Source organism: Chrysemys picta, chromosome 4 (genome assembly GCF_011386835.1).
Source record: "Chrysemys picta bellii isolate R12L10 chromosome 4, ASM1138683v2, whole genome shotgun sequence".
Taxonomy (NCBI): domain Eukaryota; kingdom Metazoa; phylum Chordata; order Testudines; family Emydidae; genus Chrysemys; species Chrysemys picta.
This window is the reverse complement of record NC_088794.1, coordinates 42,266,456-42,288,016: the sequence shown is the minus strand read 5'-3', so window position 1 is coordinate 42,288,016 and position 21,561 is coordinate 42,266,456. Positions and strand designations below refer to the sequence as shown.

At 40.9% G+C, this 21,561-nt stretch overlaps 1 protein-coding gene across 16 annotated transcripts in view; it reads right to left on the bottom strand.

The window, feature by feature from the left end:
• ABCC8 (ATP binding cassette subfamily C member 8) overlaps window positions 1-21,561 on the bottom strand; it is a 135,399-nt gene that overhangs the window by 67,217 nt on the left and 46,621 nt on the right. For 13 of the 16 annotated variants that reach the window (XR_006176540.2, XR_010600500.1, XR_006176539.2 and 10 more), the window contains 6 exons: window positions 21,095-21,229; window positions 19,356-19,518; window positions 8,912-8,952; window positions 5,710-5,855; window positions 426-531; window positions 80-190 (listed from right to left, as the gene is read on the bottom strand). Coding sequence is in view for 12 of the 16 variants with exons in the window: in XM_042858808.2 (XP_042714742.2) it covers window positions 80-190; window positions 426-531; window positions 5,710-5,855; window positions 8,912-8,952; window positions 19,356-19,518; window positions 21,095-21,229 (702 nt within the window). In the remaining 4 variants the exon portion in view is untranslated. The remainder of the gene's footprint in view (window positions 1-79; window positions 191-425; window positions 532-5,709; window positions 5,856-8,911; window positions 8,953-19,355; window positions 19,519-21,094; window positions 21,230-21,561) is intronic. The other 3 variants (XM_008174084.4, XM_005308691.5, XM_005308690.5) reach the window with 3 other exon arrangements.

The following is a 21,561-nucleotide window of genomic DNA, read 5'->3' as shown; positions in this document are numbered from 1 at the left end:
ATCATGCTGTAGGAGTTCAAGAATGATTATTAGTCAAATTTAGTAACAGCATTATTAGAAAGAGTGACCTTAATATCACCTTTACACAAAAATCATCTCCTTCTGTGATGTTAACAGGTCTTCTCATGTGAGAGCTGTAATTGTTCCAGTCTTCTCTGGCAGGCCTCTTACGGTTAACAACTTTGAGGGGCTGTGCGGGAGCAGGAAGACAGAAATACATAGTGAATGGTGATGAGACCAGGAGAGTGCCTTCAAAACACTCATGTTATGATCTACAGGAAACAGGGGATATTAAGATGGATTTTTGCAATTGCAGCCATTAATTAGTAGGAAGTGAACAAGATTATTGGAGTGATCTGTCAGGAATTAGCAAGGGGAGTAAATCAGTCCACCCACACAGTGTACAACTGAACATTATTACTTACAACCACCTGGTATTTGCTGTGGTTGTCTGCACATCTTGGCTCTGAACATTTATCATGCTCTTCTCCAATTTCTTCACTTGACAAAAATTCACTCAGTTTCTGCACACTGAAAGCAGAGAAAAGGGATCGGGCAGAATGTAGAATGCAAAATTTTTGATCAGTGCAAAGTTCATTAGAGGATATCCACTGCAGTGCCCCAGCTGTTCAGTTTACTGGGTGGCTTATACATTTGTTCTCTATAAAAATATGCAGAAATGATGTTTCTGCAGTGAAATTTAAAAACTGTGCAGGGTTCTCTATCACGATCAATGACTTTGTAATAATTATTTTAGATACTTTTTGGGTCCTTCTACTCTCATCATCAGTGTCAAGAAAGGAGAAATTAGGACAAAATATTTCTTTAGTTTAAACAGTGAGATAGAGATTAAACTTAATCAGAGCTCATTTTTGAAGCCACACGCTAAACAAAACCATTAATAGGTCACTTAAATTAATGAAGTGCCACACAATTAGTCCTGAGCAAACTGACAAGAATTAGGACCTCGGGAGAGCCTGTTCTACTTCCAATGGGCCAAATTCATCTATTGTGTCAGCTTCAGAGATGAATTTAGCCCACTGTGGCACTAAGGATGAATCTGTCCCAGTGTGTTTACAGAGGCAGACCTGCCTAACAAATATAATTGTAAAAAGAATCCTGGAGACCAGTATTAAAGAAGAATGAACAAAATACTCCCTGGATATTTAACATTTAGTTTGTAGGAGGCTAAATATCTTTATCCTATCACAGCCCATGATGTTGATTCTCCTGAGTGGCTGCATATGCTTTACAATGTCCATCCATATACACTGTTGAGACAATAGGCAAATCCAGTCTGCAGCACTAGAATAATGGGTTAAATCCTGAACAACTCAGTACCAAAAAGACTGTGACAAAAGGGAAGGAGTTCAAATAACAGCAACCAAAACGAGGAGGTGCTGGAGGTACCGATTTATGAAGGAGGACTGAAATAACTGATTTAAATATGTCTCTCGGCTCAATGGGCGCAAATGTGAGGAGCTACACTGACTGTGCCGTATTAGCATAGTGAGGTGCAAACTGTGCCTTGGTGTGCCATTCTGGGCAGGGGAGTCCTAGGTGAGGACAACAGACAGTATTTCTACTGCACTCGCTCACTGGGGGTTTCTCCTTGGGAGGTTAGCTTTAGTTTCCTTTAAGGACTCCATTGGAGCTCCACTTACCAGGTTGATGATCTGAATCAGTTCATCTGTGGCTGCCTTGGACACATTCCCTGCACGGCCACCACTGCCCACTTTGGGATTGGTGCAGGCCACCTGTGGGCTCCCCAATACAGAGGTAGTTGCTGGGCCCTAGTGCCAGCACAAATCCACCTGTCCACCTTGGGCAACCTTCCTGTGGCCAAGGGACCAATGCCATGGTTTGCTTGACTAGGGAGTGAATCTGGTTTAGTGTCTACAAGCTGAAGAATTTAAAAACCAAAGAGGGGAATTAATTATCTAGTGTGGGGCAAAGGGATTTAGCTAAGAGTAATGATGAATACCAGGACAACAGTTCTCAATGGGGAGGTCTATTAAACCAAGGGAGGAGGTGGTAACATCCTGTCACTATATCTAAACTGGACAAAGCAATAGAAAATAATGTTGGGAACAATCCTGTCCTTTCAGTGGGGTGCACTAAATAATCTACTAAAGATTTTCTAACTGACTGTGCTGGGCCAAACTGGTTTTAACCATTGTCCTGTGTAGGGGCTGGTGTGGAGATGTATGCCCATTCTCCTTCTTCGGAAAATCAGAGAGAGACTGTACACCCCCCCACCCCCATGAGGCCTACCCCATGAGTACACAGACTACCTAGGCTGCATCATCCTTTAGAATAATGCTGCCTGCTTCCTCAGTCCTGCAGACTGATTCAGATGACAGAGTGAGGAGCATGGCCCCTCTGGAGTGCAGTGTGTCTCTGGAGATGTGCAGTTCCCATGCCCCTCCGTGGACAGGGACTGCAGATAGGAGAGGCCTTTGTGCAGCTGCACTGGGAAGGAAGGGTGAGAGGCTGCAAGCATGTTTTTCTTCTCTATATACCCATATAAAGCCATGACACACTTGCACCCTCTGATCCTATGTTTTGCCCTCTCTGCTCCTTCTTAGATTTTGCATCAAGATGGAGGTACTGTCAACAGTGTTACCTCAGAACATGAGACAAGTCTTCTAGCTGCTAAGATGATTCCTAACCTTCGGCTTATTCTCCTTCTCCTCCTGTTGCTGCTGCAGCTGCACATACCGTCAAAAATGGCAACTTAATCCTGTGAGGAATGATGACTTGCTTCCCATAGTGCTACACGGTTACATTCTTTTAAGTACTAAATGTATACGTGTTACAGCGCTGTGGCTGACACAGCAGTTTCACAAGCTGAAGCTATAGTTTCTGGATTTCTGATATCTCCACTAGGGATCTTATTTTTAACCATCAGATTGGACATATTGATTAGGCTATGGTGGTCATTTGCAGAGCTAATTGTACATGTGGTTTCATATGAATCCCACTCAGATACCAAATACCATGGTTGCTACTATACACCTCCAGTGAGGAAAAGTTGTGTGGCTGTGTCCTTCATCCTTTATGTCTTCTCCACCTTTTAGCAGTAGCTAAACCAGTCAGCTGCTTGGTTTTATTTTTATACCAAACACCATGCAGATTAAAACTGCTTTTCAAATAGACACTTCTGAATTCCTCACCTTGTTAGTGACCTTTCTGCCACTAGGGGGTAATTCCCTTTCTGAATCATAAACAGTCTCCCAGGCTACTTGTCCTGTGAGGTTTATGGATACCATATGGCACAAAAGCCTTAAAGCTGTTTTTCAGCTGGACTGGGCCCAATATGAATTTAACTGACATTTGTTTAGACAGTGTCAGTGAAATCCACTATGATGCTTTTAATTCGGACACTGCTGAAGAATCAAAAAAGCTGTCAAGGTTATTAGAGAGGGTACATTATCCTGTAGATCATTCTGTATTAAATATTCTGGCCAATGTTAACCTGCCTGGAGCTGTGAAATGGAAGTGTGAAGAGTCAATATCACTGCAATCTTGTCCCAGTTTGTGTTCCTCCTGGGCTGGTCCCATTCCTGGAACATATTTTGCTTCACTTAATCAGACAGTTTTTGCTGGCTATTTAACAAACCACACGTGTGTTTGTTTAGAGGCCAGTTCAGGTTGTCTTGGAGACTGAAGAAAGCCAAATATATACTCTATTAGGTTAAGTTACATTTATCTGACCTTATTGATAAGATGTTCATTAGTAGAAAGATGAAACAGAAGGGCACAATTACAGCAAACAATTGATTTGTGTGCACTCTGCAGTTGTGTTTCCACAAGTAACAGAACAATGGACTCTGAGATTCTTTACCACACAGACAGCAGGGAGGAAGGAGGACATCACAACATGGTTATATAGTCTGAGCCAGTCCTGCCTACATTCCAAATAACAGGGCAATAACTTGGTAGCAAGAAGGCAACCAAATAGTAGCTAAGGGCACTGCTAACAAGAGTGACACTTGGCTATCTGGGACTTAATCTTACTTAATCAATTCCCTGCCATTGTAAGCAGGGACCTCACACACTGGTAAACCTCAGTTCCTCCTATTCTCTGTCTGTAGCACATAATGATGGAGTCTCCTAAGGGCTGTAATACTTTGGTCTAATTTCATTTGTGTTCAGTTTAGTACACAGGTGTTGGTGGCTTGTGGTGGACAGGGGGTCAGACTAGATGATCTGGTGGTCCCTTCTGGCCTAAATCTGTTTGAACCATTTGTGCATGAACAGAAACCCTGTCCCGAGGCAACCATGCCACTAACTACTTACAAACTGTGAAAAGTTCTACAGTGGAATCATTAGCTGTGCCCAAATATGTGCTTGGTGCAGCTGACAGGGTGAGGTACTGTAAGGGCCATCGGAATCTCCATGATCCTGAGACGGATCCAATGCAGGCCACAAGCCCAGTTTGCCAACCTGTAGTAGTCCCCTGTGGACTGCTACACTAGCTGGGAATTGCAGGAGAGGACTCTATTCCAGCCACTGCCCGCATACTCTTGGAAGGAGGGTGCACATAGAGCTGGCTACATTGGCTTTACATTGCTGGATGATTTTGCCACACTGGAGGAATCCTCAGATCTCTGTTTAATTCTCCTTTGCACTACTAGAATAACACAAGTAGAATTAAGCATGAGACAGGATCTTGCCCATTGTTTTGGCAAGGCCTTAGAGAACTATATGTAATGTCACAAAGAGGTAGAAAACATGAAATAATGTTTATAAAGCACTTTGTAGAGGATAAGTGCTAAGAATCATTTTATTCAATCCTGCAGTCCTTGATCAGACAAAACCACCACTGAAATGAATGGGGGTTTGGCTTGTTAAAGACTGAAGTGTTAGTTCTGCTATCACTATTGTTGGCTACAACACTCTCTTGCATACAGTTGGCTATGAAATTGATGTGTCTTAACCGCATTAGCCTGATGAGCCATTGGCTCAGGGGAAGTTGGACTTTGACACTCATTAAGCACATTCATTATGAGAAGGAAATTCATCTGGTCCAGATTGAGAATTTATTCACTGAATTTTTTCCCTGTTGACTTCAAAAATTTTATTTAAAACTGTTCTATCACAGAGCTTTCCCTGCTAAAATCTAATTCTTCCTGGACTTGCAGCCAGAATCAGGGGGAAAGAATGCAGCCCAAGTGATACACATTAATGTCCATGTGCTTTTCTGATTATTTTGTTCCCTTCCACATATTTTTATGTGGGAGGAGGGACATATAGCCGATTTTAAACAAAAAAAACAACCCTTAAATGAGCTTTTATCGCATATTTCCTGTTTCTATATACACACACGCATGCACAGGCACACACACAGAGCGCGCAGCACAGAATACACTGTAGCCACCACAGTGATGTTCATTTTACACAACAAAATCTATACAGTGGACTATACAATAATTAACAAGCAGTAACTATCAGTTCAAAATACACAGGGCAAAATTCTCTGCTGGTGTAAATGGCTGCAGTGTCAGGCTAGTTAGCTCCATTCCACCTAGTTCCGAGAATTTGGCCCACATCGCATAACATGGGACAACACTTAAGGTAAGAGGTTGGAAAGCAATTTCCAAATAATGGTGAAAAATAACCACAGCATTATTTTTGAATTACACATTGGGGAATTGAACAATAATGACTCTCAAATGGAGGGAGGTTTCGTCCAGCAACTCTTACCTGACCAGAGCTTTGACAGTAGATCTGACCACACTGGAGAGCAGGAACAGCGGGGTGACAAGAATGTGAAAGAGGGAGAGTGAGGCAAAGGCCACTGATGGGGAGAAGTCAGCATTTCCAGTCAGGTGGGCATGGACCACAAATGTCTACAAAGATACAATGATTACAGTCTTAAAAGAAGCAAACAGAGAAAACATTTCATATTGCACTGTAGTCTCAATCTTGTAATGGGCAGTTTATTGTTTTAATTGGGAAACATCATGCAACCAGCCACTGCAGAGCTCCTCCTGGCAGTCATCAGACATTTGGTACAATTTGCTGTTCATACGTCAGTTATGTAAGAAGATTTTTAGGGTCTCAGCTTTTGGTCTCACATTGTTGTAATTCCTTTCATCCAGGGGCAAGAGACATAATTTTGGTTGTGTGATAAGCAAAAAGAGACAAGCACACTAAGGGTCAGATTGTAGCATTTAAGCACTAGTACACACACGGGTTGTTAATATGGAGCCACCCAACCATAGCAAGAGCTCTGGGAGGGATTGTGTCCCAGAGGTACTATCCCTCCCATAGTTCTGCAGTGAGAAGGAGGGACCTGGACACTGCTCCATCCCTTTGAATGGTGCAGCCTGCTCCCTGGGGCACCTGGCCAGCGCCCCAGAGAATTGAGCTGCAGGAGCAAATAAATAAAAGAACGAACAAACAGGCAAGACCCATATACGCTTTAATGGAAACATTTAATGACGAGATCATTTATGATTGAGAAAAAAATAAACTTTGCTAGAATGGCACTTCAGATCATGTCACACCATATACAGAATATCTAGTCCTGAATAACTAGATCCATAGTGGGCCATGTTCTGAGCTCCTTGCACAGTTTTCAATCCAGTCTCGTTCAAACAAAGTCCCCCAGGATTCTATTTTCTGATATTTATTGCATGAGTTCAGTAATTGCTCCTCAACATGCAAATCATTAAGGTCTTTCTCTCCTCAAGGCCTGGTCTACACTGAACTTAAAATTTTTCCTCATTGTACTGGAACCATTTTAGCTCCATAGGTTGTAGTCCTATGCAGAGCACAAGTGCAGACAAGGTGCCAGTGATTTTACAATCATGTTTGTCTAGACTTGTTCTAAGCAGGGTTAGAGGATACAACGATAAAAATGCCTGTGGTGTTGTCTGCACTCATGCTCCCACCGTGACTACCACCAGTAGACCTGCACTAGGGCTTCTGCCACTGTGGAAAAGGTTAAGAAAAAGCTCAGTGCAGACACAGTCCCAGATCTGTGGTGAGCCTGGGAAGAATAAGGATTTTGTTCCATATAATTCTGTTACTGTTGATTCAAAGGCTTGACTTCAGTGGGAACCGGGTTAGACCATTATAGAATCATAGAAATGTAGGGCTGGTGAGGACCTTTAGAGGTCATCTAATCCAACCCCGTGGTGAGGTAGGACCAAATATGTCTACATCATCCCTGACACTTGTTTGTCTAACCTGTTCTTAAAAACCTCCAATGATGGAGATTCTACAAAGTTCCTTGGAAGCCTGTTCCAGAGCTTAACTATCCTTATAGTTAGAAAGTTTTTCCTAATATCTAATTTAAATCTTCCTTGCTGCAGATTAAGCCCATTACTTGTTATCTCACCTTCAGTGGCCAAGGAAAACAATTAATCCCTCTTTATAAACAGCCCGTAATGTATTTGAAGACTTATCAGGAAGGCTAAGATTTAGTCACAGGTATTTTTAGTAAAAGTCATGGACACGTCACAGGCAATAAAAAAAAATTCAGGGCCCATGACCCGTCCATGACTTTTACTATATAAATACCCCTGACTAAAACTTAGCAGCTCCTAGGGCCCAGGGAGCTGCTGCTCCGGGGGGAGGAGGGGCGCTCAGTACACCGCTGCTGTGGGGGCCTGCGAGCTGATGGCTAGCCCCTGTACTGGCCGCGGGGGCTGACTACCCCCAGCCACCCCTGCTCCAAGGCCCCAGGGACCGCTGCTCGGGTGCTTCCCCCGGGCCAGCCGCCTGAGCAGCGGCCAGTGCAGCTGGCCCCATGGACCACTGCTTGGGCACTCCCTGAGGCCAGCCACCCCAGGACCGCCTGGGAAGCAGCCGGTGTGGCTGGCCCCAGGGCCACTCCAGCAGTGCCTGGTATGGCTGGCTGCGGGGCGCCTGAGCAGCTGGCCCCGGGATCAGCCGCACCAGCCATTACAGCTGCGAAAGTCACGGAAACCGTGACTTCCACGACCTCCGTGACAGAATCGCAGCCTTACTTATCAGATCCCTCCTCAGTCTTCTTTTCTCAAGACTAAAACATGCTGTCCTCTAGACTCTCTCCAATTTGTCCACACCTTTCTGAAGTGTGGCACCTAAAACTGGACCCAGTACTCCAGATGAGGCCTCATCAGTGCCAAGCAGAGTGAACAATTGCCTCCCATATCTTACATACAACACTCTTGTTAATGCACCCCAGAATGTATTCAATTTGTGATCCATGTTAAACCCAAAATCTTTTTCTGCAGTACTACCACCTAGCCAGTTATTTCCCATTTTGTATTTGTACATCTGATTTCTCCTTCCCAAGTGTAGTACTTTGCATGTGTCTTTATTGAATTTCATCTTGCTGATTTCAGACCAATTCTCCAATTTGTCAAGGTCCTTTTGAATTCTAATCCTATCTTTCAAAGTGCCTTCAACCCCTCCCAGCCTGGGGTCATACACAAATTTTATAAGCATACTCTCCTCTCCATTATCCAAGTCATTAAAGAAAATATTGAATAGTACCAGACCCAGGACGGATCCCTACAGGACCCCACAAGATTTGTCCCCCCAGTTTAACAGCCAGCAATGGATAACTGTTCTTTGAATATGGTATTTTAACAGTTTTGCACCCATTTTACAGTAATTTCACCATGACCAAATTTCCCTAGTTTGCTTATGAGAATATAATGTGGTACTGTGTCAAAATCCTTACTAAAAAGAAAGATACATCATGCCTACAGCTTACCCCTTTAGCCACTATGAAAGTAATATTTAATAACCCCCTTAGACACTTCTTTTTAAATTAGCAAAAGCAAGTGAAATCAGGTGTTTCTGGTGTAGCATTTGACAGATCTCAGTTTGGAATCTACCAGCCTTCGCTTTAAGAAAATCAGGTAGACCTGGCTTGTAAACATTGCTATTTAAAAAAGTTCATACTTACTGTAAGTACAGCTGCAATTGGTATTGCTGCATTCATGAAAACTGTGAAGGAAAACATGCATCACTATTTAGATAGTCTGCACTGAGCGGTCAAAATATTTACAATATTATGAGTATACAATATAAACTAGTATTTGACTTTATCATGGCATTTCCTATGCTTAGAATAGGAGAAATACACAAATATTGTGGTAAATTTAACTATTGCAGCCAATACATTTGTATTTTTTTATGGTGCCCACAGTATATTGCATTCCAGATTGTCAAAATACACAGCACCTATCAAATCACTGTATGAATAGATTATTGGCTTATACGTTGCACTGTATGAATAGATTATTGGCTGCACTGTCAAGAGGAAGTACATTCCCCCCCCCCCCCCGGTAATCTTTTGGTGCAATAGGTAGCAATTGTGTCATTACTGACATATCATCCACTCAGTAACATTCCAAAATAATTACAATCATGATTACAGTAACAGAAGCATTTTGAGATAGGAGTTAACTGTCAGGTTACTGCTGGAAGATCAGATTAATCCCTGGCTTCAACTGAGTCACTCCCTGTATACCCCAGGAATGGATTTGGCCCATCCTATTTTGCTATTTCAGGAGAGAATCACTTAAAGGTTCTATTATAAAATTGCAGGGCTACAGCTTCTCCTCTGGTAAAAAATAACAAGGAAAGGGGAGAGGGTTGGGAAGAGTGACAAGTTTTTATACTGATATTTTCTTGTAATCATCTCTTCGATGAGTCAGGGTTTGTGACCTAACAGAAAGGGAAAGGAATGGGGTTGCTTAGGTCAAGAACCTGCAGAGAATGGTCCCAAAAGCTGCAGATCCCTGACGATAGGGATAGAGCTGAAATCTCTTCACATAGTGGGGAAAAAAAGGTGTTCTTGTGATTAAGGCAGTGATCTGGGCTTCAGAAGACCGGGCTTCTATTCCAAGCTCTGCCACTGACTTCCTCTGTGACCTTGGGCAAGTCACTTGACTCTCTGTGACTCATTCCTCATCTGGGAGATAGGGATAATAATACTTGTTTTATCAGTCTTGTCCATTTAGATTGTAACCTCTATAGGATGGGGACTGTCTCTTGATATGTATTTGTACAGTGCCTAAATATGATCGGGCCTACAGGTGCTGTTGTAATACAAATAATGAACTGTAATTTCCTCCGTCCTCTGGCTGTATGGTCCCTCCTGTGGCATGGTGTCATTGATTTCTCCAATATGGCCAGGTTATTAAGCACAGATGGTTGGGGACTGGAAAGAATGTGTGGCTTCTGGCTGAGGTCCACTTTCAGACCGGACATGAATATAAACTAACAACTCTACATAATGACTAATTATCTATTTGGAAGCACAGAAAGAACCTTGCTTGTTCGTGTCAGAGTCAGCTGTGGTCACATCACAAGCTACTCCCCCCTCTATCTAAACCCATTTATTTGAGCTTTTGTTTTGCCCAGTCTTATTTCACTATCTAAATATAATTGAGAAAAAGAGAGAAAAAAATTAAAATCTATTGAAAAAATAAAGAAAACTAATTCCTTTCCCTAAGTTAAATATTTTTCTCACTGTAGTAAGAGGTGAACTTAGAAAGGTCACAGATAACTCATTTGTATATATTCTAGTAGTTTGTTTTAAAGAGCCACTGATTTAATTAAGAATTTTGTTCTCAAGCTTCCTGCACCCACTAGTGGAAAGGCCTGGGATTTATGCAGCTATGCAATGCTGTTGTAGCCATGTTACAACATCCCAGGATATTAAAAAGACAAGGTGGGTGAGGTAATATCTTTTAATGGACCAACTTCTATTGGTGAGAGAGAGAAGCTTTCACGAGTACACGGAGCTTTTCTTCAGGTCACTCTGTGCAATAGTTAACCCACAAGAATGGGAAAGACATCTGCTTGTTGTCATTACTGAACATAGCACTCTCTTAAATCTCTTTTAAGAGGGGCATTAGGCATATTAGGGATGAATTTATTAGAGGGGGAACTCTATATCCTAGTAAAGAGGACTGGGAAGAAATTGGTAAAGTACATGTAGGAGCTAGTGAGGAACAATCACATGTAAAAAAAAATATTTAAATATAACACATGAAAGCAAGCAACAGAATATTGACAAAATGCACAAGTGCTTATATACAAATGCTAGAAGTCTAAATACTAAGATGGGGGAATTGGAGTGCCTGGTATTAAATGAGGATATTGACATAACAGGCATCACGGAACTTGGTGGAATTAAGATAATCAATGGGACACAGTAACCAGGGTACAATATATATATATATATATAGGGTGACCAGATGTCCCAATTTTGGGGTCTTTTTCTTATATAAGCTCCTATTACCTGCCACCCCCTGTCCCGATTTTTCAGATTTTCTGTCTGGTCACACTAAATATACAGGAATGACAGAGTGGGTCACATCAGTGGGAGAGTGGCACTGTATGTGAAAGAAATCACAGAGTCAAATGATGTAAAAATCTTCAATGAACCAAAGTACCATAGAACCATGGATAGAAATTCCATGCTTGAATAATAAGAGTATAGTAAGAGGAATATACTACCGACCACCTGATGAGAATGGCGACAGTAACTGTGAAATGGTCGGGGAGATTAAAGAGGCTACAAAGGCAGAAACTGCAAAAATAATGGGGGATTTCAACTATTCTCAGATTGACCGGGTATGTATCACCTTAGGAAGAGATGCTGAGACAATATTTCTATATACATTAAATGACTGCTTCATGGAGTAGCTTGGAACCCACAAGGAAAGAGGCAATACCTGATTTAGTCTTAAGTGCAGCACAGGATCTGGCCGAAGAGGTGAATGTAGCTGACCTGCTTGGTAATAGTGATCATTAACATCCTTGTAGGGGAAAAGTTCCAAAGAAACCCACTACAGTAGCATTCAACTTCATAAAGGGGAAGTACACAAAAATGAAGAAGCTAGTTAAACGGAAATTAAAAGGAACAGTCGCAAGGGTGAAATGCTTGCAAACTGCATGAAGACTAGTTAAAAACATCATAATAGATGTTTTTAAACTAAATGTATACTCCAAATTAAAAAAAAAACCACACACACACACACAGTAAGAGGACCAAAAAGTGCCACCATGGCTAAACTATAGAGTAAAAGAGGTGGTTAGAGGCAAAAAGGCATTGTTTAAAAACTGGAAGTCAAATCCTAGTGAGGAAAATAGAAAGGAGCATAAACTCTGACAAGTATAATAAGGCAAACCAAAAAAGAATTTGAAGAGCAACTAGCTAATTACATTGGAAACAAGAAGCCTGCTAAACAGTCAATGGGACCATTGGATGATCAAGGAGCACTCAAGGACTCTTTACATTGGTCTTTGCTGCAGAGGATATGGGATATGGAGACCCCCCACAGCTACGCTATTCTTTTTATGTGACAAATCTGAGAAACTGTCCCAGATTGAAGTGTCAATAGAGGAGGTTTTAGAACAAACTGATAAATTAAAATAGTATTAAATCACCAGGACCGATGGTGTTCACCCCAGAGTTCTGAAGGAACTCAAATATGAAATTGAAGAACTACTCACTGTGGTATGTAACCTATTGCTTAAATGAGCCTCTGTACCAGATAACAGAAGAGTAGCTAACATAATGCCAATTTTAAAAAAATCTCCAGAGGCGATTCTGGCAATTACAGGCCGGTAAGCATAACTTCAGTACCAGACAAATTGGTTGAAACTATAGTAAAGAACAATATAATCAGACACACCAATAAACATGATATGTTGGGGAAGAATCAACACGGCTTTTGTCAAGGGACATTATACCTCACCAATTTATCAGAATTGTTTGAGGACGCCAACAAACATGTGGACAAGAGTGATCCAGTTGATATAGCCTACTTGGACTTTCAGAAAGCCTTTAACAAGGTCCCTCATTAAAAGCTCATAACCAAACTAAGCAGTCATGGGGTAAGAGGGAGGGTCCTTTCATGGGTCACTAGCTGGTTAAAAGATAGGAAACAAAGTGTAAGAGTAAATGGCCAGCTTTTACAACAGAGAGACAGGTAAATAGCAGGTTCTCCTAAGGATCTGTGCTTGGACCTGTGATATTCAACATATTCATAAATGATCTGGAAAAGTGGGTCAACAGTGGCATGGAAAAATGTGCAGATGATACAAAATTATGCAAGATAGTTAAGTCCTAAGCTCACTGCAAAGAGCTACAAAGGGATCTCACTAAACTGGGTCACTACGTCACAAAATGGCAGATGAAATTCAATGTTGAAAAGTGCAAAGTCATGCACATTAGCAAAAACAATCCTAACTAAATGTACTAAATGATGGGGTCTAAATTAGCTGTTTCTTTCTAAATTAGAAAGAAATCTTGGTGACATTGTGGATAGTTCTCTGAAAACATTCTCTCAGGGTTCAGTGGCACTCAAAAAAAGGTAACAATGGTACAAACTATTAGGAAAGAGATAAATAATAAAACAGAAAATATCATAATGCTACTATATAAAACCATGATACACCTACTCCTTGAATACTGTGTGCAGTTCTGGTCACCCCATCTCAAAACAGATATATTAGAATTGGAAAAGGTGCAGAGAAGGGCAACAAAAATGAGTTGGGGTATGGAACCACTAAAAAGACGGGGACTGTTCAGCTTAGAAGAGACACACCTTAGTGGGGATATGATAGAGGTCTATGAAATCATGCATGAGAAAGAGGAAGTGAATAGGGAAGTGTTATTAACCCTTCACATAATACTAGAACTAAAAATCATCTGATGATATTAATAGGCAGTTTTAAAACAAAACAGTAGGTTTAAAACAAACATAAAGAAGTACTTCTTCACACACACACACACACACACACACACACACACACACACACACACACACACACACACGCAAACTGTGCAACTCATTACCACGGGCTGTTGTGAAGGTAAAAGTATAAATGGGTTCAAAAAGGAATTAGATAAGTTCATGGAGGAAGGTCCATCAATGGCTATTAGCCAAGATGGTCAGGGAGGCAACCCCATGTTCCAGGCATCCTTAAACCTCCAACTGCAAGAAGCCGGGACTGGATGGCAGGGCATCGATCATTTGATAATTGCCCTGTTCTGCTCATACTCTCTGAAGCATCTGGCACTGGCCACTGTCAGAGACAGGATACTGGGCTAGATGGACCATTGGTCTGACCCAGTACGGGCATTCTTATGTTCTTATATTTTGGCTTGGCAGAATTTGATTTTTATGGAGGTAAAGCCATCTATATTTATTTTTAAGCATTCTTTTTAATTATTGATTTACATATTCACAGTTCAAAATTATGGGTTCTAAGCATTTTTTCAGTTTTTATTGATTTAAATTTTCACAGTTTAGGAAATTAAAAGAGGTCACACAATAATTATTTAACGTTTTTAATCTCAATTTCTGCTATCATTAAAGTTCTAGAACAGTTAAAACCTCAATTGCCAACATCACCTGTCATAATATACAAAGGAAATATCCTAAAATCAAACTCTAAGAAGTTCTCAAGCAGTATTTTCTTACTTTGCCTATCTGTAAATTTCAAATATTATTGATGGAAATATTTTTTCTTCAGTTCATGTGTGTACAGTGAAGTTGATGTTTACTGACATTTACTGATAAAAATCTACTTCTTCCAAGCCTAAGCATATTATAAGATACCTCACTGCATCTATCATAGGAAAATATCAGTAGTTTCGTAATACTAAAGAAAGAGGTTAACCTCAATTTTTATTTATATCCATGCCTGTCTTTTCCTCTCACCAGGCTTAGTCAATGTTCAGACAGTAAAAATATTCCCAAGTTATTTTATCTTCTCCTGCGGAATGTCCTCATTTGACCCTCAAACAGTTTTGGCTGACTCCTTGGCTGTCCTTTTTTGGACATGAACTCCCAGAAGGATTTAATGTGCCGTTAGACATTGGTAGACTATCCTTCCTGTTTTCAAACATTAAAAAAGATCTTTAATGAATCCTGAAAATATACTCCATTTTTTCATGTTCTATATGCTTAAAAAAATGAATTTGTCATGTTAATGTAGCCCTAATTCTTATTTAGAATGTTTGCATTAATGAGTATTGCATATATTTATATTTCTCAGGCAAAAACTTGGTTAAAGCTAGAATTAAATTCTAAATATTGATCAATAATTAGGCAATTTTTTAAAAGGAAAATGATTCCCTCCCCCCCCCACACAAAACAACCCACAAATGTTTAAAAGCCTGGAAAATTCAAAGTTAAGTTTACATTTTAAAAAAATGAAATGGTTGTGCTGAAGTTCAAAACAATTTCAACTTTGTCCCCCATGACCTTCCTGCGGTACAGTTGTCACACGTATGAAATATAGAGAAAATGTGATGCAGGACCTTTGATAAGGAATGTGTTTCTAAGGCCTTTAAGAAATTTGCATCCTAGAGCTGTTGGTTTCTTAAATCCACTAAGTCATTGTATTTGAAATTTACCTGTGGGAGTTTTGAAGTACATAGATTTGTTTTTTGTGCATGTCTAAGCAGAGAACCCAGCAAAGTTTGGTCATGGATAGACCCTCTTTTGCTGCAGACTGCCCACCGGCAATATTCTCCTCCAGTGTATGATCATAACGATGACCTATCCAACTGATTCACTTGGGGTAGGGGGAAAATGGTAGTTATAGTCAGGACTGGAGGTGAAATCCTGATTCTATGGAAGTCCATAGGAGTTTTGCCAGTTATTTCAATGGGGCCAATTAATTCCTTTAAATGAAACTATTTTAAACAAAAAAAAAATGGATGCATTACCATTATCAGGCAAATGTGGTATATTGAAGTGTTTTTAAAAGAAATTTATTTCCGATTTCAGGTATTGCAGATGAGTTGGATTCTGTCAAAAGCATTGTCCTTGGACAAAGGGAAACAGAACTGAGAAAAAAGGAAATTAACTCAACACCTTAGATCTGGGATCAGGTACCGTGCTTTTCCTTGTGAGAAAACCTGGGATTATTTTGTTTCCAGCAAGAGATCAAAGGAAAGAGAAAACCATTTATTTCTGTCTCTGTACCTCTGTATATACAATACATGCTGCATCTTCTAAAACTGAATATTTGTGATTCTTAGAGAGACAAGGTGGGTGTGGTAATATATTTTATTGGACCAAGTTCTGTTGGTGAGAGAGACAAGCTTTCTTGGGACCGACATGGATACAGCTGCACTACATACAATGTTTGTGAATCTCTCATTTACCAGCATGGTGTGAAAACTCACAGGAGGCTGGTGTGCTCCTGGTAATAAATTCATTGTTAAAAAAGTCAAAAACTTGTTCTTTGAAAATACTTTGCATCACTGCTAAGCCATCCTCCTTAGTTTGATTCTGACAGGGACAATTTATCAAATAGATGGTAAGAGCCTATTTCCAAGAAAGTGCCTGCAGCATCCACTGCAGTTCCCTGCAAATGCAAAACACTACATTTGTGTATGTGGGTGAAGAGGCAGAGACATTTAACTACCAATCTGTGTGTTCAAATGAAGGTTCTCTTAAGGCCACACTGATATACCCATAAATGTTGCAAATGCATTTATTGTGATCCACTGAAAATCTGTCCCTCATCAAAGGTGAGGTATACTCAACCATTAACCTGAACAGGAGGAAGCAGTTAACTACAGATAATAAGATACCATTTTCAAGACTCAAGGTTCAGAACATTTAAAAACAAATTCTAGAAAATATCTAAAAAATTCTGCTCCCATTGTCCTGAAAAAAGTCTATCCTTCCTCTTGCCCAATGACACACAAAATATCTCCAACATATCCCTCACGCTTTTCCCTTTACTTTTAAAAATAAAATCTTACACAGGCAATGTACAGCTTTATAGAGAGAGAAAAAGAGTGAGGATGACATCATCATGTATTATTCCCACATTCTCAGGTGCAATATATATTTTATTGTGGTGAATTATGGTGATATCAGGTATATAGATACCAATGCTTATATACCACAGAGATAGGTACCTTAGAAATTTTGATAGACAGACAGGCAGACTGGAATGGTAGAGTCATCCATTCTAATGAATTATGTATACCTATTCAGGTGTGTGCAAGAGTCACCAAAATTAATTTCCATTACTTTGTACTGCCAGGACAATATCCAAGAGTCTCCAAGTTTATCTCCACCTTGTTCATATCACAATAGTGCTATTTTTCTGTGCTGTTTTGAGTCACTATTGATTCTTAATAAGTTATTACTGGTGCATCATTTTTTGACTTAATTTGTATTGACACATACTTGTATTTTTACACTATTGCTTTGAGACAATGAGGGTGACAAGTTTTCACTTATGGTTGTGAACAACAAATAAAGAGTAGCTATAAATGATGTATGAGTCCCAGACAGCAGATCTGATGTTAGTTATGCCTGTCACTCTATTTATATCTATACTGAGAAAAATAATGAGTTCTGTGCCTTTATAATCCCCATATAGTATGCCAGAGCATCAGGTAGCGTAAATCAATGTAACTCTATTGATAGCCTAAGGGAAGGCCTACACTTAAAAAGCTGCAGCGGCACTGATGTAGCACTTTAGGGAGGATGCTACAATGCTAATGGGAGAGCTTCTCTCATCGGCATAGTTAATCCACCTCTGTGAGAGGCCGTAACTATGTCGATGGGAGAAGTTCTCCTGTCAATATAGCGCTGTCTACACCAGGGGTTAGGTTGTTATAACTGCATCACTCTGGGGTGTGGATTTTTCATGCCCCTGAGCAACATAGTTCTACTGATGTAAGTTTGTAGTGTAAACCTGGCCTAAGTTAAAGCAGCAAAGGTGCAGATACTCCTGACCTGAGGTTACAGGAACTTTTTACAACCTCTTCAATTATAGGCTTGGCTCAGCTCAACTCAGAGGGAGAGTAAATGCTTTACAGAGGCTAGGAGATGAAGTAAGATTGAAGGGGGAATAAAAAAAAACCTGGAATGCTGAAAATTGCTTAGGGTCTCACAGCTTCACCCATCCCCAGAATGCTAGGATCCTGCTGAGAATCATAATGAAACCATCTAGGTAAGGAGCCTGTGATATCTTTCTGTTCTGTAGCCTCACTACCACAGAATCATAGAATATCAGGGTTGGAAGGGACCTCAGGAGGTCATCTAGTCCAACCCCCTGCTCAAAGCAGGACCAATCCCCAACTAAATCATCCCAGCCAGGGCTTTGTCAAGTCTGACCTTAAAAACTTCTAAGGAAGGAGATTTCACCACCTCCCTAGGTAACCCATTCCAGTGCTTCACCACCCTCCTAGTGAAGAAGTTTTTCCTAATATCCAACCTAAACATCCCCCACTGCAACTTGAGACCATTACTCCTTGTTCTGTACCGAGGTGTATATTGCTTTCTACGTGGTACTGTGGTGTATTACCGAGGTGTAGATTGCTTGATACATGATACTGTGATACAACATACTATGACATCACATTGGAAATAAAGCCATAAGTCAATAAGGGCCCTCTGCAGCACTTTTCTACATTTTTTAGCTGTCTATTGTTCATAGGAAAAATCCCTATGAAGTCACAGGCCCAATTAAAGCAGCAATTAGGCAGTTACTCCTGGTCTGAATCTACAGGAACTTTTTACAACCCTAAATGATACACAGCAAGTCACTGTGTTGTCCTGAATAAAACCAAGTATCTCTGCTTTGCCTTTGGCACTTCCCAACTCCAGTATGATCCTATTACTGTTCCACAGGCAGCAATACAGACTGCTTCCGTTGAGTAATCTCAGCTACCCTAGCCAGCCAATTCTCAAAGTGGAAGTGCTATACAAGCAGGCTTTTTCACCAGTGCATCACAGTGCAGCAACAGGCCCTAAATCAGCTATCTCACACAAGGTTTTGTAGCTTGAAGTTCAGCTAATCCTGGATTACTGGGCCTGTACAAGGAATTGTGATGACTTTTCAAATCTGCAGACCCATGTACAAACGCTAGTTTAATTTGCACACATCACAAAACCATCACATAGCTGGCACTCGTCATTCCAGTGAGGCTTAAGACGGGAAAAACAGAAAGTGATGCTAGACTGGATTGGGGTGCACAGGCAGAGTCAGAGGAGGAAGGTTACACAGCACTAAACTCCCCCAGGGAGCCCTCCTCTAGCTGCTGCTATTTGTCCTTCACCCTGACCTCCAAATTCACATTTTGTAAAGGAGAAAAAATTCCATGGATTACTTGAATTGACACATTTTGTAGTTATTAGGTTTATTTAGCTCATTAAGGGCCTAATTATTCAGGGCACACATGCATAAACTGAACTCTACTGAATCAAAGGGAAGATCTGCCTGCACAATAAGGAGTATGGGATCAGACCCTAAAGCAGCAGGATCTACGCCAGCTGAGAAATGGTAAACTCATTAGGAGGTAATAATGTACCAGTACATAAGCTCATCAGTGTGATAAGGAAGCAGCTTACTTGATATGGAGGTATAGAGAGCAAAGGCCTTAAGGCTGGTCATTTCCTTTTGCCGGGTTTCCTCCACACTGCTGTGAAAGATATGTTCCCAGGCATAGAGTTTAAGGAGTTTAATGCCCCGAAGCATCTCATTTGTTTTCTTCAGTCTCTCATTGGAATATTCCTGCAACAATTACATGTAAATTAATTTAAGGAGGATTACTAGAGCACCTTAGAATGAGGATCTGTGTCACCATGTAAACATCCTGCAGTCCCCAGCAGGTTGCATAGAGTAATCAGTCAATAATATTTTCAATGGCTCTGTCCATTCAACATTCCCTTTCTAGGGGTGTGATTTTCAAAAGTGTCTAGGTGACTAAGGAGCACAAAGTCCCACTGACTTTCAATGGGACTGGTGTTCCTAAATCACCTAGCTAATAAAAATCTCACCCCTACATGGTCTTTCAGACACACCCAGGGGTTGGCATGATTTCTAGTGCCAAGAATGTTTGCTGAATGTTCACTGTGTAATGAAATATCCCCACGTAAAGTAAATCTCAGTAGCTGCTGACAATCTGAAATAAACATTTTACATGGTAATTAAAAGCCACACAGACTGCCACTGTATAATGTGCTAGTAAGGATGTACTAAATTGAACACATATGTTGTTTTGTAATTCTTTTCTTTTTTTCCAAGGCAACCCATTATTGCTCAGATATGAGGATGAAGGCCACACACATTTCTAGAGGAGTTGATACTATGGAAGGTATTTGGAGGTGGGGATACTTATGTATAACTCCCATTAATACTCAGTGCTACGTGTGCATACTGAGGGCAAAGTAGATCTCAGGGAGCAAATCTTGTCCCCTGACCCCCTAAATGGGCTCACATGGCTGGAAAGGCAATGCAATAGTGATTCTACTGAGTATAGGGACAGGCTTCAGAGGAGGGCTCCACATTCTTTGTGCTGTGAAGCACTGATCTGTGGCAACTTGGGCTGCAGCAGTGCAGGTGATTGGATGGGGGAGAATTTAAGTGCAAGTCAAGGCAGGGTTAAGTGATGACCAGTGGCTATGCAAACTATGGGGTTCTACTAACCAAACCCCCACATGTATCATGTTGCATGGCTTCTAGTACTTTTCAGAGGCTACAGTAACAGCCGGGTGTGTTTGCACCGATATTCTGTGACAGTGGCACTGGAACATTTTTAATAGTGGGGTTGCTGAAAGCCAGCCCCCTTATCCCTGTCCACCCCACCGAGCTGAGGCCGACAGCTGGGACCCCGGGTGTACGTGGCTGGCAGCCGGGACCCCGGGGGTTCTGCAGCAACCCCCGCACCACTAGTTCCTGCGCCTATGCTCTGTGACTTGTTCTGAGCTAGAGTGAAGGAGTCCTTCTCCCTATGCGCCCCCCCCCCCCCAAACTAGGTTCATTTTTTTGGGCTTTGTGTGGGATGAGCATTTGGCTCTATTATGTACAATAGCATTTCAGTGGACAGAATGATCATTGACTTTGTTTTAATTTATAAGACAGGAAAAGAGAAGAATTATCAAATCTCAAGTTACTTACTGTAAAGAGAAAAACAACAACCGTTTAAGAGAATAATTCTAAGACAAATTGTCTTTTCATCACTTTCGCATCCTGCCTTTGACATACTAGAATGTTACAAAATCTTTGACAGGCAGTATTTGGTCAATGTCATAGGCTTAGCTTTGCAATTCTAAATGCAGATGAATGAAGAAATACCAGAGATACTTACCAATGTGCTTCTTTGGGCCTGTGAGAGTTTTGTTGCCACAAAGTACTGGACAGGTGCAAGAACTATGATCACTACTGCTCCAATTAAGGCACTGATTCCAAGCAGGTAGTAGAGCAGAAGCACACCTACAATAATCTGATGTAAGAAAGGGTGAAAAGACAAGGAATTACCTCATTGTATACGCACAGCAAAGCATAAGCAGACAGTGAAGGCCATAAATGCCCCTGGATTGTATGCTGAAAAACAGCAATTCACTATGACAAAGCCTGCCTCAGGGTTTCATGTACAACCCCAGAAGTTTTGCTTGATATGCTGCATTACTAACCTACCACATAAAGTGTTTTAAATCCACCAAAGCTATGCAATCTCCAAGGAAGGCATGTGGTCTGAACAAAGATGGGAGGAGTAGAGGTCAAGCCAAAGTACAAAAAAACCACAAAAAACCTAAACCCAAACCCAACCCATAA